Source organism: Hemitrygon akajei, chromosome 11 (genome assembly GCF_048418815.1).
Source record: "Hemitrygon akajei chromosome 11, sHemAka1.3, whole genome shotgun sequence".
Taxonomy (NCBI): Eukaryota; Metazoa; Chordata; class Chondrichthyes; order Myliobatiformes; family Dasyatidae; genus Hemitrygon; species Hemitrygon akajei.
In genome coordinates, this window is record NC_133134.1 from 27,405,152 (window position 1) to 27,418,312 (window position 13,161).

General features: G+C 38.4%; 1 protein-coding gene across 5 annotated transcripts in view; it reads right to left on the reverse strand.

Annotated features, from left to right (window-relative positions):
* Positions 1–13,161, reverse strand: part of cep20 (centrosomal protein 20) — a 39,571-nt gene that overhangs the window by 5,440 nt on the left and 20,970 nt on the right. For all 5 annotated transcript variants that reach the window (XM_073060525.1, XM_073060528.1, XM_073060527.1 and 2 more), the window contains 2 exons: positions 6,679–6,876; positions 648–732 (listed from right to left, as the gene is read on the reverse strand). In XM_073060525.1, coding sequence (XP_072916626.1) covers positions 648–732; positions 6,679–6,876 — 283 coding nt within the window. The remainder of the gene's footprint in view (positions 1–647; positions 733–6,678; positions 6,877–13,161) is intronic.

Sequence of the window (13,161 nt, forward strand, 5' to 3'; positions counted from 1 at the left end):
ATTCACAACACCATCAAGGGTCCCTGCAATATAGATTTCCAAACAGGAAAGTATCCTCCCACCAACACCCTTTGCTTATATCACCAAGCCAATTTTGGATCCAGTTATTCAGCTTACTTTAAAATTCCAAACCAGCCTAACTAAACTTCCAAATACCTTACTAAAGTTCACTGTTTATCTACTGCTTTGCCATCATTAATCTTTTGTTACCTCCTCAAAAAGCACAATCAAATTAGTGAGACAGGATTTCCCCTTACACAAAGCCATGATTAGCTTCTGACTTTCTAAATGAACACAAGTTCTAGCCCTTAAAAATTTCTGCTATGATTTCCCTACCACTGGCTTAACTTATTTTTGTCCTTCTTAAAAAAGCAAACAACATTACCTATTTTCCAGTCAGCTGTAGACTTAATGTTTCAAGATAATTACCCATTACTAGAAAAGTGAGAAACAAAATAGAGTGAAAGGAATAAAGTAACAGTATCTGATAAGGCACAGACCAAAATTGTGAGCATGACTATTACTTTAAATTCTAACAGTGAGAGACAGAAGTGAAAATAAACTAAATGTTTTATAATATTTGAACGTACCATATGAAATTAAAAGCAAAATTTTAGATTTTAGTAAAATAACTAGGATTTGCTTACACAGTTTTAATGCTTGAATCTTCAACAATTTTCAGTTCATTCACTAGAAATTCTCTCTCTAAGGGTAACTCAGGTTGGCCAGCCTCTGTGTGGAAAAGTTTACTGCTATTAGTCATAACATTTAATGCAAATCTTGATCTAAACAGAAGCAATGGAGGAGATATTATTTTGTTTATGCAAGTTTGAACATGGAATATACACCATAACAAAAATTCCCTTTTGTAGAATGCATTGATAATAAGGTCAGTAAATTGTTACATGGAAGTAATGTCCTATCACAGTATCTGAAGATAAAATCTTTTTGTAAAGAATATTCTTTTCTGAAATAATTTCTGAATAATAGTTTAGATTCTGGCTGCTTTTAAAATGAGTTTTGAAATGAACTCAATTGCTGGTACAGTCTAGATTGCACCCTGATAATAAGAGTCAAAATTTGAGAGAGTATGACTAAGTATAGAGAAAGTGACAAAAAAAATGGGAATATCACAAAATTCAAGAATTTCAGGAAAACTTCAGATAATCTAAATCCGTGCCTGGATGAACAAACAGATAAAAATGAAGGAAAGCAAAACCACAGACAAGACTCTAAGCCTAACTTGTAAATGACTACTGATGTAGAGATGGTTCTTCAGGAAGTTGACAGTGCTACCATGTATAATAGGTTTGCTATCCATCTACTTGAAGCTACACAGCAATGGAGTTTCCAAAGTGTTAAGCTTATTCCATGTAACAGTAAAATCTTGGGAATCAAACAGACTTGTCAAACTCTGAAAATCAACTTTTAAAAGGGAACAAGAGACTAAAGCAGTAAGTTACTAGGCAGAAAAATCCAAATATTTGAGTTGCAATGACTTGCTATATAAATATTCAAGACTTATAGATAGTTGGTGGGAATATTTTCCAGTTATGTACTAACTGAATAGAAAAGGTTAAGAAATTGGTGTTAAGTGTAAAAAGTTAACTATGAACCCTTTTATTTTCTGAAATAATTTCTGAAGAATATTTTGTGTTCTGGCTGCTTTCAAAGTGTTTAAAGTGAGATTTGAAATAAACTCAGTTGCCGGAACAGATAGTACCCTGGTAACAAGAGCCATAATTTGTGCAAATGGCTAACTTTAAAGAGTGGAATGTAACAACACTGAGAGTTTCTGGAAAATTTCAGATGAACTATGTCCATGCCTAAATGAATTATGATAAACAAACAGGTAAAAATGAAGGGAAACTAAATGACAGAACAGTGTCCAAGCACATTGCAGACTAGTGTAAACGTTAATCCTGTGTGCAGTGACTCCTAAAGTGGAGATGGCTGTGGAGATTGCTGGAGGTGGAGAAGTGACAGACATTTTGGAGATAGTGACCATTAGTCAAGCATTTTGGAGATAGTGACCACAACTCCCTGACTTTAGGACAGCCATGGCGAAGGATGAGGGAAGATGAGGGGGATCAATATCCTTGTGAGCAGGTTTGCTTGAGCTGTTGGGAAGGCTTTTAGACTAATTTGGCAGGGGAATGAGAACAGGAATGATAGGGTTGAGAAAAGGGCAGTTGGTAGACAAGTCAATGTATTGTCTACTAAGACCGCAAGGAAGGACAGGCAAGTAAAGCAAACTTGCAGTCAGTGGGATGAGTTGAAGTGTAACATGGGGGTAAAATTGAAAAAGATGATGGATGCAAAACTGAAGGTGTTATATTTGAATGTACACAGTATGCGGAATAAGGTAGATGAACTTGCAGCACGGATACAAATTGGCATGTATGACATTGTGGGTATCACTGAGTCATGGCCGAAAGAAGATAATACTTGGAAGCTTAACATCCAAGGATACACAGTGTGTCTAAAGGACAAGCAGGTAGGCAGAGGAGGGGTCAGGTGGCTGTTAGTAAAGTATGAAATTAAAACCTTAGAAGAGGTGACGTAGGATTGGATGATGTAGAATCCTTGTGGGTAGAGTTAAGAAACTGCAAGGGTAAAAAGAGCCAGATGGAAGTTATACACAGGCTTCCGAACAGCAGCCAGGAGGTGGGATATAAATTACAATGAGAGATAGAACAGGCATGTAATAAGGCCAATTTTACAATAGTCATGGGGGTTTTCAATATGCAGGTACATTGAGAAAATCAGGTTAGTGCTGTATCCCAAGAGAAAGAATTTGTAGAATGCTTACGAGATGGCTTAAGAGCAGCTTGTGGTTGAGCCCACTAGGAGAAAGGCAACTCTGGATTGGCAACTCTTGTATAGTTTTGATAAGGGAGCTTAAGGCAAAGGAACCATTAATCATAGTATGGTAGAACTCATCCTGTAGTTTGCGAGGGAGAAGATAAAGTCACATGTATCAGTATTACAGTGGAGTAAATGGGATTGCAGAGGCATGAGAGGAGCTGGCCAAAGTTGATTGGACGGGGACACTAGCATGATGATGATGGCAGAATAACAATGGCTGGAGTTTCTGGGAGAAATTCAGAATAGATACATCCCAAAGATGAAGAAGTATTCTAAAGACAGGGTGAGGCATCCATGGCTGACAAGTCAACAACAGTATAAAAGCAAAAGAGAAGACAAACAACACAGCAAAATTAAGTGGTAAATTAAGAGGATTAGGTAGCTTTTAATAACCAACAGAAGACAACTTAAAAAAAACATAAGGTGCTAAAGATACCAGTTTTTTTCAGATACAAAAAGAGTAAATGAGAGTGGATACCGGACTGCTGGAAAATTATGCTAGAGGGGTAGCAATGTGTGACAAAAAATGGCAGACTACCTTAATAAGTACTTTGCATCAGCCTTTACTGTGGAGGACACTAGCAGTATGCCAGAACTTTGAGAGTGTCAGCGGGCAGAAGGGTTATGTAGTTGCTATTACTAAGGACAAGTTGCTTGAAGCTGAAAGATCTGAAGGTAGTTAAGTCAACTGGGCCAGATGGAATACACCTCAGGGTTAATGAAAGTGGTAGCTGAGGAGATTGCAGTGTCATTAGTAATGATCTTTCAAGAATCACTAAAACTTGGAATGGTTCTGGAGGACCGGAAAATTACAAATGTCCCTCCACTCTTTAAGAAGGGAGGGAAGCAGGAGAAAGGAAATTACAGACCAGTTACCCCGACTTCAGTGGATGGGAAGATGTTGGAGTTCATTGTTAATGATGAGGTTTTGGGGTACTTGTAGGCATAAGGTAAAGTAGGCCAAAGTCAGTAAGGTTTCCTTAAGAGGAAATCTTGGCTGTTAAATCTGATTAAATTGTCTATCCTGCTTGTTATTTTCTCAAACAAAGGAGACAGTGTGGAGTTGTTTACTTGGATTTTCAGAATGCCTTTGACAAGTTTCCACATGTGACGCTGCTTCACAAGATATAGTATTACAGGAAAGATACTAGAATGGATAGAAGATCGGCTGATCAGCGAGAGTCAATGAGTGGGAACAAAAGGAGCCTATGTGATTGGCTGTCGGTGACTTGTGGTGTTCCACAGTGGTTGGTATTGGGATTGCTTCTTTTGATATTATATAATACTGTACAAAAGTCTTAGCACATATGATTGCACATTTAGATGGAGACGTAACATAAAGATTTTTTACTCCTTATGTATGCGAAGGATGTAAGAAATAAAGTCAATTCAATTCAAATTCAATTAATACTTTTGCACAGTACTGTATTTGTCAATGTAGTGGGAGGAAAGGATGTTGGGAATGGCAAGAGTGGAACACCATGGGAGGGATGTGGGACATGTGGCAGAGGAGAATCGGGGCAGAGGGAGGCAGCACAGATGCAGACATACACCACCCTGAGCCACCAGGCAAGGTCATTTGATTCCAAACATTTGGAGAATCCATCATTACAGAATGTCTCTCTGGAGCTTCCTGCTCCCTCTCCTCTCCCCTCCTGTTTTTCCAACCATGATTCCTCTCTCTGCCCTGTTCCCACTCTCAGTCTACATTAGACACCCACATCAGAATCAGGTTCATCATCACTCAATGTCATGAAATTTGATTTTTTGTGGTAGCAGTACAGAACACTACATAACGTTACTACAGTACTGTGCAAAAGTCTTTGGCACCTTAGCTATATGTGACTAAGACATTTGCATGGTACTGTATAGTTACTTTATGTACATGACAGAATTGATGTCTGTTTGACCAAATAGTGTTGAGGAAGCAGACAGTCTGCAGAAGGACAGATTGGGAGAATGGGCAAGAGGTGGCAGATGGAACATAGTGTAGGGAATTGCCTGGTCATGCACTTTGGTGCAAGGAATAAAGGCATAGACTATTTTCTAAATAGGAAGAAAATTCAAAACTCAGATGTGTAAAGGGACTTGGGAGTCTTTGTGCAGGAATCCCTAAAGGTTAACTTGCAAGTTGAATCGGTAGTAAGGCAGGCAAATGAAATGCTAGCATTCATTTCCAGAAGACTGGAATATAAGAGCACAGACATAATACTGAGGCTTTATAAGGCATTGATCAGATCACTCTTGGATTATTGTGAGCAATTCTGGACTCCTTATCTAAGAAAGGATATACTGGCATTGGAGAGGATCCAGAGGTGATCCATGAGGGTTAAGGTATGAGGAATATTTGATGTCTCTGGGCCTGTACTCACTGGAGTTTAGCAGAATGGGGGCTGGAACCTCATTAAAGCCTATTGAATATTTAAAGATATAGATGGAATGGATGTGGAGAGCATGTTTACTATAGTGGGCGAATGTAGGACCAGAGGCCACTGTCTCAGAATAGAGGGACATCCATTTAGGACAGAGATGAAGAGGAATTTCTTTAGCCAGAGGGTGATGAATCAGTGATGAATCTTTGCCATGGACAGCAGTAGAAGCCAGTCATTGGATATATTTGAAGCTGAGGTTGATAGGTCCTTGATTATAAGGGTGTCAGAGGTTACAAGAGAAGGTTGCAGGAGAATTGGATTGAAAGGGATAGTTTCTAGCATACCTGTACGATGAAGGCTTGGATGTTAACAGGTAAATAACATGAATACAACAGGCTCTGTGCATTTAGGCATAGACTGTTCATTTACTTGAGGTGCTCAAGCAATCCTTAGCAGACCACCATTCATCTGACCTTACAATGGCAGGAAGGTCATTGATGAAACATATGATTGCATCTACTAAATTGCTCCAGAAACTTCTGTAGCCTCCAACAAACATTCTTTTGCAGTACCGTTGAATGATTCCAGGCTCTATCAAGTTTTCCATTTGCTTGTCATATTTCCATAATGTCACAGTCAAATGTTGTTAAGTGATGAACAGGACTCCTGACTGGCTGCTAAACATCAGTTTTTTTACAACCCATGTTTAGACAGTGATGTTTTGAAATGAGTAATCCTATAGGTATTACCCCTAAGGCATTCAGCAAGCTATCATTCAGCACCACTGATGGCACTTTCAATTTATTAAGCTAAAGAATAAACTGATGGATCAATAATTTGCTGAATGGGCCAGTTTGTAGGGCTATAAACACCAGACAGGCACCACACAAGTCACTGGACTTATAAACACAAGAGATCAGGCAGCATCTATGGAGAGGAATAAATAGTCCACATTTCAGGTCGAGATTCTTCAACAGGCCTTTGTCATCAAGTCATTAGACTTGCTACTTTCAGGGTTCTCTTCCAAAACGGCTAACTTTTTTTGTTCCTATAAATAATAATGAAAAACTGCTAATTAACTATCTAGTCAATTTTTACTGTACGCATTACTGGACTATTGGAAACTAAGAAAGACTGATAGAACTTGATTTTACTTGTTAACTCATGGGTTACACATCTTCCATTTTACAAAGTAATGTGACAAAAAAAAGAGGTAGCATATACTAAATATTCAATTTGCTGTGTATTATTACCATTAGAAAATTATCTGTGTGACATTAGACTGAAAGAATTGAGAATATTTTTGATCTGTTAACTTGACTGAGCCAATGTACAGGCTATTGCAGATTTTTGTTACAAGAAAGTTAGTATGTATTATACATTTTCCTCAAATGATAACATACTAACTTCCATTTATTTCTGACTTTACATAACATACCTGCAGTCAGCACTGATGCTGTGTACTTGTATTTATTAAACTCAAGATATTCACGGATGAGTTCATTAATAAGAAGATTTTCATGTGACAGTGGTGGCCTTGGCTCACTCTGATCATCCAGAGCGTTAAAAACCTCAGCTCGAATTCGGGCTTTTAGTTGGCCCATTACACCTCTTTTCTCCAAGGTCTCTTTCAGAACTGTAAATCAAAAAGATTTAAAACAAAATTTCATTTTAACTGCATGCAGATTATAAGGTAATAAAATTTTTAGGCAACAGGTGCAATTACAAATGTACCATTAAACTACTGAAACAAAATTTCAGTTGAATGAGGGATGATCTCATTGAAACCAATTGAATATTGAAGGGCCTAGACAGAGTAGATGTGGAAAGGATGTTTGCTATAGTGGGGAGAGTCTATTACCAGAGGGTACAGCCTCAAAATAGAGGGACATTCCTTTAGAACAGAGTCGAGGAGGAATTTCTTTAGTCAGAGGGAGGCGAATTTGTGGAATTCATTGCCACAGATGGCTGTGGAGATAAAGTCACTGGGCATATTTAAAGCAGAGATTGACAAGTTTTTGATTAGTAAGGGTGTCAAAATTTACAGGGAGAAGGAAAGAGAATGAGGTTGAGAGGGATAATATATCAGCACATGAAATGGTGGAACAGACCCGATGGGCCAAATGGCCTAATTTTTTTTCCTGTGACTTATTGTCCTTATGGTCCTAATTTCAAGATCAACAAATATTTTAAGGAAGACTTCAGATATCAGTTAATATTCTTGTCACTTCCAACAAAATGGACAGATGAATATTACAACACATGATGCTTTTAGTGACACCACAAATACTAGTTAATTTCACATTAAACAAGAAATGATAGTTCAACAAGTGTAGCAGAAATACTGCATTGTTGAAAAACTGAAAGCAAAAATATGCTTTTTCCTGAAAGCCAATTCTTCACACACAAAGCTCAATACACATAATATTTCCTATTTTAAACCAGAAGAGACAAAAACAGCACCATCTAACTTCACCGTAATATACTGCATTTGATAATGTTACTTTTTAAACTTAATTGTGGGAAATAAAGATGTAGAAGATAACTGGATAAATTGACTGGCTAACAGAAAGCTGATGTTAGGCACAAGTGGGTATATTTCTAGTTAGTAAATGTAGTTCTAAAGTCAGACTTATTACACTTCACATAAAGGATCTAGATGAATGGACTGAAGTATGTTTGCCAAATAAGCTGATGACAGAATGGTAGATAGTAAAGTAAGTTGTCGAGAGGGCATAAGGAAACTACGGGGTACAAAGAAATGTAGATAAAGTGAATGGTGAAGATCCAGCAGACTAAGTTGTAAGTGAAGCACGTTGAAGGAACTCAGCAAGTCAGGCAGAATCTATGGAAAGAAATAAAGAGTTAATGTTTTGTGCCTTCATCAGAACTTGATTTCCAACATCTGCAGAAACTCTCACGTTTAAAATTGTGGGAGAATACTGATTTGTCTAATTTGGCAAGAAGAAAACAAATCATCTAAATGGCAAGAAGTTGCAGAGGATGTAATTAGGAAAGCTAACAAATGTTATTGTCTTTTACTGAGGACATTGAACAACAAAGTAGAAACAAAATGCTTCAGATATACAGGGCATCCATGAATATGTGTTCAGCAATGGAAGGATATTAAGGCATTGGAAGCAGTTCAAAGGTGGCTTATTACTAAACTAATATTTGGGAATTAGTGATAAGAGGACTTGATTTGAGCACAAAGGGGGAGCATGGTAACGAAGCGGTTAGCATAATGCTTCATGGCACCAGTGACTGGGGTTCAATTCCTGTTGCTGTCTGTAAGGAGTTTGTATGTTCTCCCCATGACCATGTGGGTTTCCTCTGGGTGCTCCAGTTTCCTCCCACATTCCAAAATGTACAGGTTAGAGTAGTGAGTTTTGGGCATGCTATGTCACCATTAGAGTACGGCAACACTTGCGGGTTACTTGCAGCACATTCTCAAACTGTTGGTAGTTGACACAAACAACAGATTTCACTGTATGTTTCAATGTACGTGACAAAAAAACTAATATTAAAAAAATCCTAAGGGGTGTAGAATCCAAAGAGCACATTTTCTCCTATTGGAGAATACAAAACTAAAGGTTACCATTTAAAACAGTTGATTACTATATTCAAGGAAGGACCAAGTTTTCCCATGTTAAATAGTGTTATTCAGTCCATATAGGCACTAACATTCACTTTGAGCTTTCTACCATCCTTCCTAATCTATTGATAGGGTCCATTTTTCACTTCTCTCACGTTTGCTTAAGTGCTCCTTAAATACATCCATGTTCCATCAACTACTTTCCTGAGACAGTAAATGCCATATTCACGTTCCCTTTAGGTAACTGACTTCTTTTGAGTGCTTAAAAAAAACAATGACCTCTACTTTTCTCCCAACAATACTTTATTTCCACATGACTCAGAAAGCAATCATTCAGCCCATCAAGTCCAGATTGGCTACCTACTCTCTTGCTCATTAACATTCATTCCCCCACCACTGATTTTTTTCTTTATTTATTTAAAGATGCAGCATGGTAACAGGCCTTTCCAGCCCAATTACACCCATGTAACCACTTAATCTACTAGGCCATACAACTTAGAAATGTGGGAGGAAACTAGAGTACCCATGTGGTCACAGGAAAAATGTTAGCGCCAGGAGTAATTTACAGAAACAGAGTAACTAAACAACCAGCAGGTTATTTGGAATTTGGTAGGCATTGACAATATCCCGGAAAAAGCCATGTAGGGTTGTGGAGAATCTGCAAACTCTTACAAAGATGGCAGAGGTCTGAATCAAAACGAGAACGGCACACTAGGAGACATTTTCTAAACTTAAAGGCCTCAATTAGATTTATGCTTCAATTTCTTGACAAAAAAAACCTAATATTTTTCTTCCTGGAATCTTTCTTGTAAATCTTCTTTGCATTTGTGTCTTGGATAGACTGGGTGAGTGGGCAGATGACGTTTAATGTGAATAAGTGTGAGGTTATCCACTTTGGGAGTAAGAACAGGAAGGCAGATTATTATCTGAACGGTGTAGAGTTGGGTAAGGGAAAAATACAAAGAGATCTAGGAGTCCTTGTTCATCAGTCACTGAAGGTGAATGAGCAAGTGCAGCAGGCAGTGAAGAAGGCTAATGGAATGTTGGCCTTTATTACAAAGGGAATTGAGTACAAGAGCAAGGAAATCCTCTTGCATTTGTACAGGGCCCTGGTGAGACCACACCTGGAGTATTGTGTACAGTTTTGGTCTCCAGGGTTAAGGAAGGACATCCTGACTGTAGAAGAAGTGCAGTGTAGATTCACAAGGTTAATTCCTGGGATGTCCGGACTGTCTTACGCAGAGAGGTTAGAGAGACTGGGCTTGTACACGCTGGAATTAAGGAGATTGAGAGGGGATCTGATTGCAACATATAAGATTTTTAAGGGATTGGACAAGATAGAGGCAGGAAATATGTTCCAGATGTTGGGAGAGTCCAGTACCAGAGGGCATGGTTTGAGAACAAGGGGTAGGTCATTTAGGACAGAGTTAAGGAAAAACTTCTTCTCCCAGAGAGTTGTGGGGGTCTGGAATGCACTGCCTCGAAAGGCAGTGGAGGCCAATTCTCTGGATGCTTTCAAGAAGGAGCTAGATAGGTATCTTATGGATAGGGGAATCAAGGGATATGGGGACAAGGCAGGAACCGGGTATTGATAGTAGATGATCAGCCGTGATCTCAAAATGGAGGTGCAGGCTCGAAGGGCCGAATGGTCTACTTCTGCACCTATTGTCTATTATGTTGCGCATTTAAATTCTTTTTATACCATAACCACAAGAATTATGACCAATACACTCCATGGATGTTATTATATCAGTCAGTCCCTGCAGAAGTATTGACTAAAGAGACAAATTAGTCCAAAGTAACTTGGAATCTTAAGTGCTAGCAGGCGAACAATATGTATTAAGTTGGCAAGATTGCAAATTATATTGCAAGTGTGAATCCTGGCAAAGACTTGGCTTTCAGGTAAGGTCTGAATTTTATATAGCTCAAAGTATATTTTTAGAAGTAACATAGTAGGCAGGGGGTGTGGAATGACTATCCTTTTTAGGAAGCAGAACATGGGAATATTTTAAGTGGGGGAATGAAAGAAATACTTTGGCTTCATCTGGAGTTTGTCATAAATATGCATAGTCAATCGATGCTTCTTAATTCAGCATACAAAGACTGCTACTAAAGAGGTTGTCTTAGCTTCAGGTGCTCAGTAATGAAGCTGAATGGAACATATTCCTAATATGGAATGTAGTCGTACTATTAATACATAATGTGGAGGCTCAGTTTCAAAAGACCAAGTTTTCAGAAGAGACTAGCCCCTCAGAGTTGGTTAACTGAAGCCATGAAAGGATGCCTGTATTATGCCCATACTCCAAGCAACACTCTTTATCCTGTAGCTAGCATGAGGGGTGTTCCTGCTATTAGCTAAAGGTATCATCCGAGTCATCCTCAACGGCCCCTCCAAGTGACTGAAGAGCTGCTCCCTGAATTCCAATATAGATTTAGTCATGAGGTACAATGGACACACGTGTCAAAACCAGGACAAATAGAGAGCAGAATCAACCACTGTACACTGCACAAAAGCCTCTAGCATCAAAAAGGGACAGTAAGCATTCTTCTCAAATTGAATGCCCAAGAAATTAATCTCCACCTTGCTTCTACTTCATAATGACAAGCTAGCCAATGAGTTTACAAACAGACCAAAACACATTCCTCAATCATTCTTACTACAAAGCTGTATCAGAAAGGAGAAGCAAGAAAGATTCCAGAACATCACTGTTTTTCTGGGCAGTGATCTAGGTCCAGTCAATTTCTGTTGCTTCATCAATGACAGCCCCCCATCCCCAAATACAACATTGTAAGTATTAGAAGTGTGGTTGTTTGGTGGTGATTGTAATATGTTCAATATCCATTTTCAAACGAAGCAACCTATGCTTGTATTTAGTAAGGCACAGACAATATCCTCTGATCTCTATCACCAAAATTCTGACAACATGAGAACATAACTACCTGCAAGTTTCTCTCTAAATTACACACTATTTTGACTTGGAAATAGATTGTTAGTCTTTCATTATAACTGAGTGTAATTCCTGGAATTCCCCATATAAAATCACTACTGTGGAAGTACGTTCAACAAAGGCAGTGGAGTTAGGGATTGGAAATAAATGCTGGCCTTGTAGCAATGTTTAGATCCCAAAAATGGATTTATAAAAATGTTTGCCTCTAATAAGTTCCTCACCAGAATAGCACCAATCTACAGAATTAATGATAAACCGTTCAATCTATGTCACTTAATCTCAGAAACTAAGTACAGCACAAATTTATCATTGATCTGCAGTACACAGACAACATTTTTGTATGTATTATTATATGCATACACCTGAAGTCACTGTCCATGTGCACGCTGAGGCAATGGATCTTACAATTAACATCCCTAAAACTGAGTTCTCTATTGACCTGTTCAGCTGCATTATGCAGACTTCCAATAATAAAACCTGATTAAAATAGATGGACTGCTTAACTACCTCAGAAGCTACCTACAATGAAGGCAGATATTAATGTTGAAATTCACCATGTCCTTCAGTCTGTCAGCACAACCTTTGACTATCTGAGGAAGTTTTTGAAGATCAATACTTCAAACCTAACAAAGCTTGTGGTCTACTGGAAAGTTGCAATTCTTCCCCTTCTATACGCTTCAGCTCGGCAACAGCAATTGAGAACAGTAGCACTACTTCCACAAAATGCTCCAAATCCAATGGCAGGATAAGTGAACCCAGGCATTACAACTATAACTACATTCAGAAGGTACTTGGTTAGGTGGCCCTTGGCCAAATGGCCAAAGGCCCTTCTCCATTTCACTATCAATATCGGTCTTCATTGATAGGTGACTTCTGAAGTACGGTAAACCTGACTCCTGCTGCAAGCATTATATTCTGAGCTCAGTAATGGCAAGCAATTACCTTGTAAACAGAGGAAACAATTCAGATATTTTAAAGCCTCACTGAAAATCTGCAATACTCCCAACAACATGTGGTAACCACTGTCCAATGAGTACTCCAAATGGAGAAGCATCTAGAACCTTCAATCCTAGCTTGGAAGAAACAATCTACCTACCCACCTGTTTGTTGCTGGAGATGCCATAATGGCTTCATCAGTCAACATAATTTTGTATGTGCAATTTTGTAATCGGGAAAGTTAACGGAAATTATCAGAAAATGATTCCTATTATCATTTGAAACACCTGGGCTTGATAAATGTATGATTTTGGAAAACAAAGACATTGCTTTAGTGGCACCTAAACAACAATCAACTTAGTTCTGATACAGATATCTGCGGAGAATTATTATAATTTGTGCTTTAATGCCACATTTGAAAAACCTCACACGTTCTTTTCAA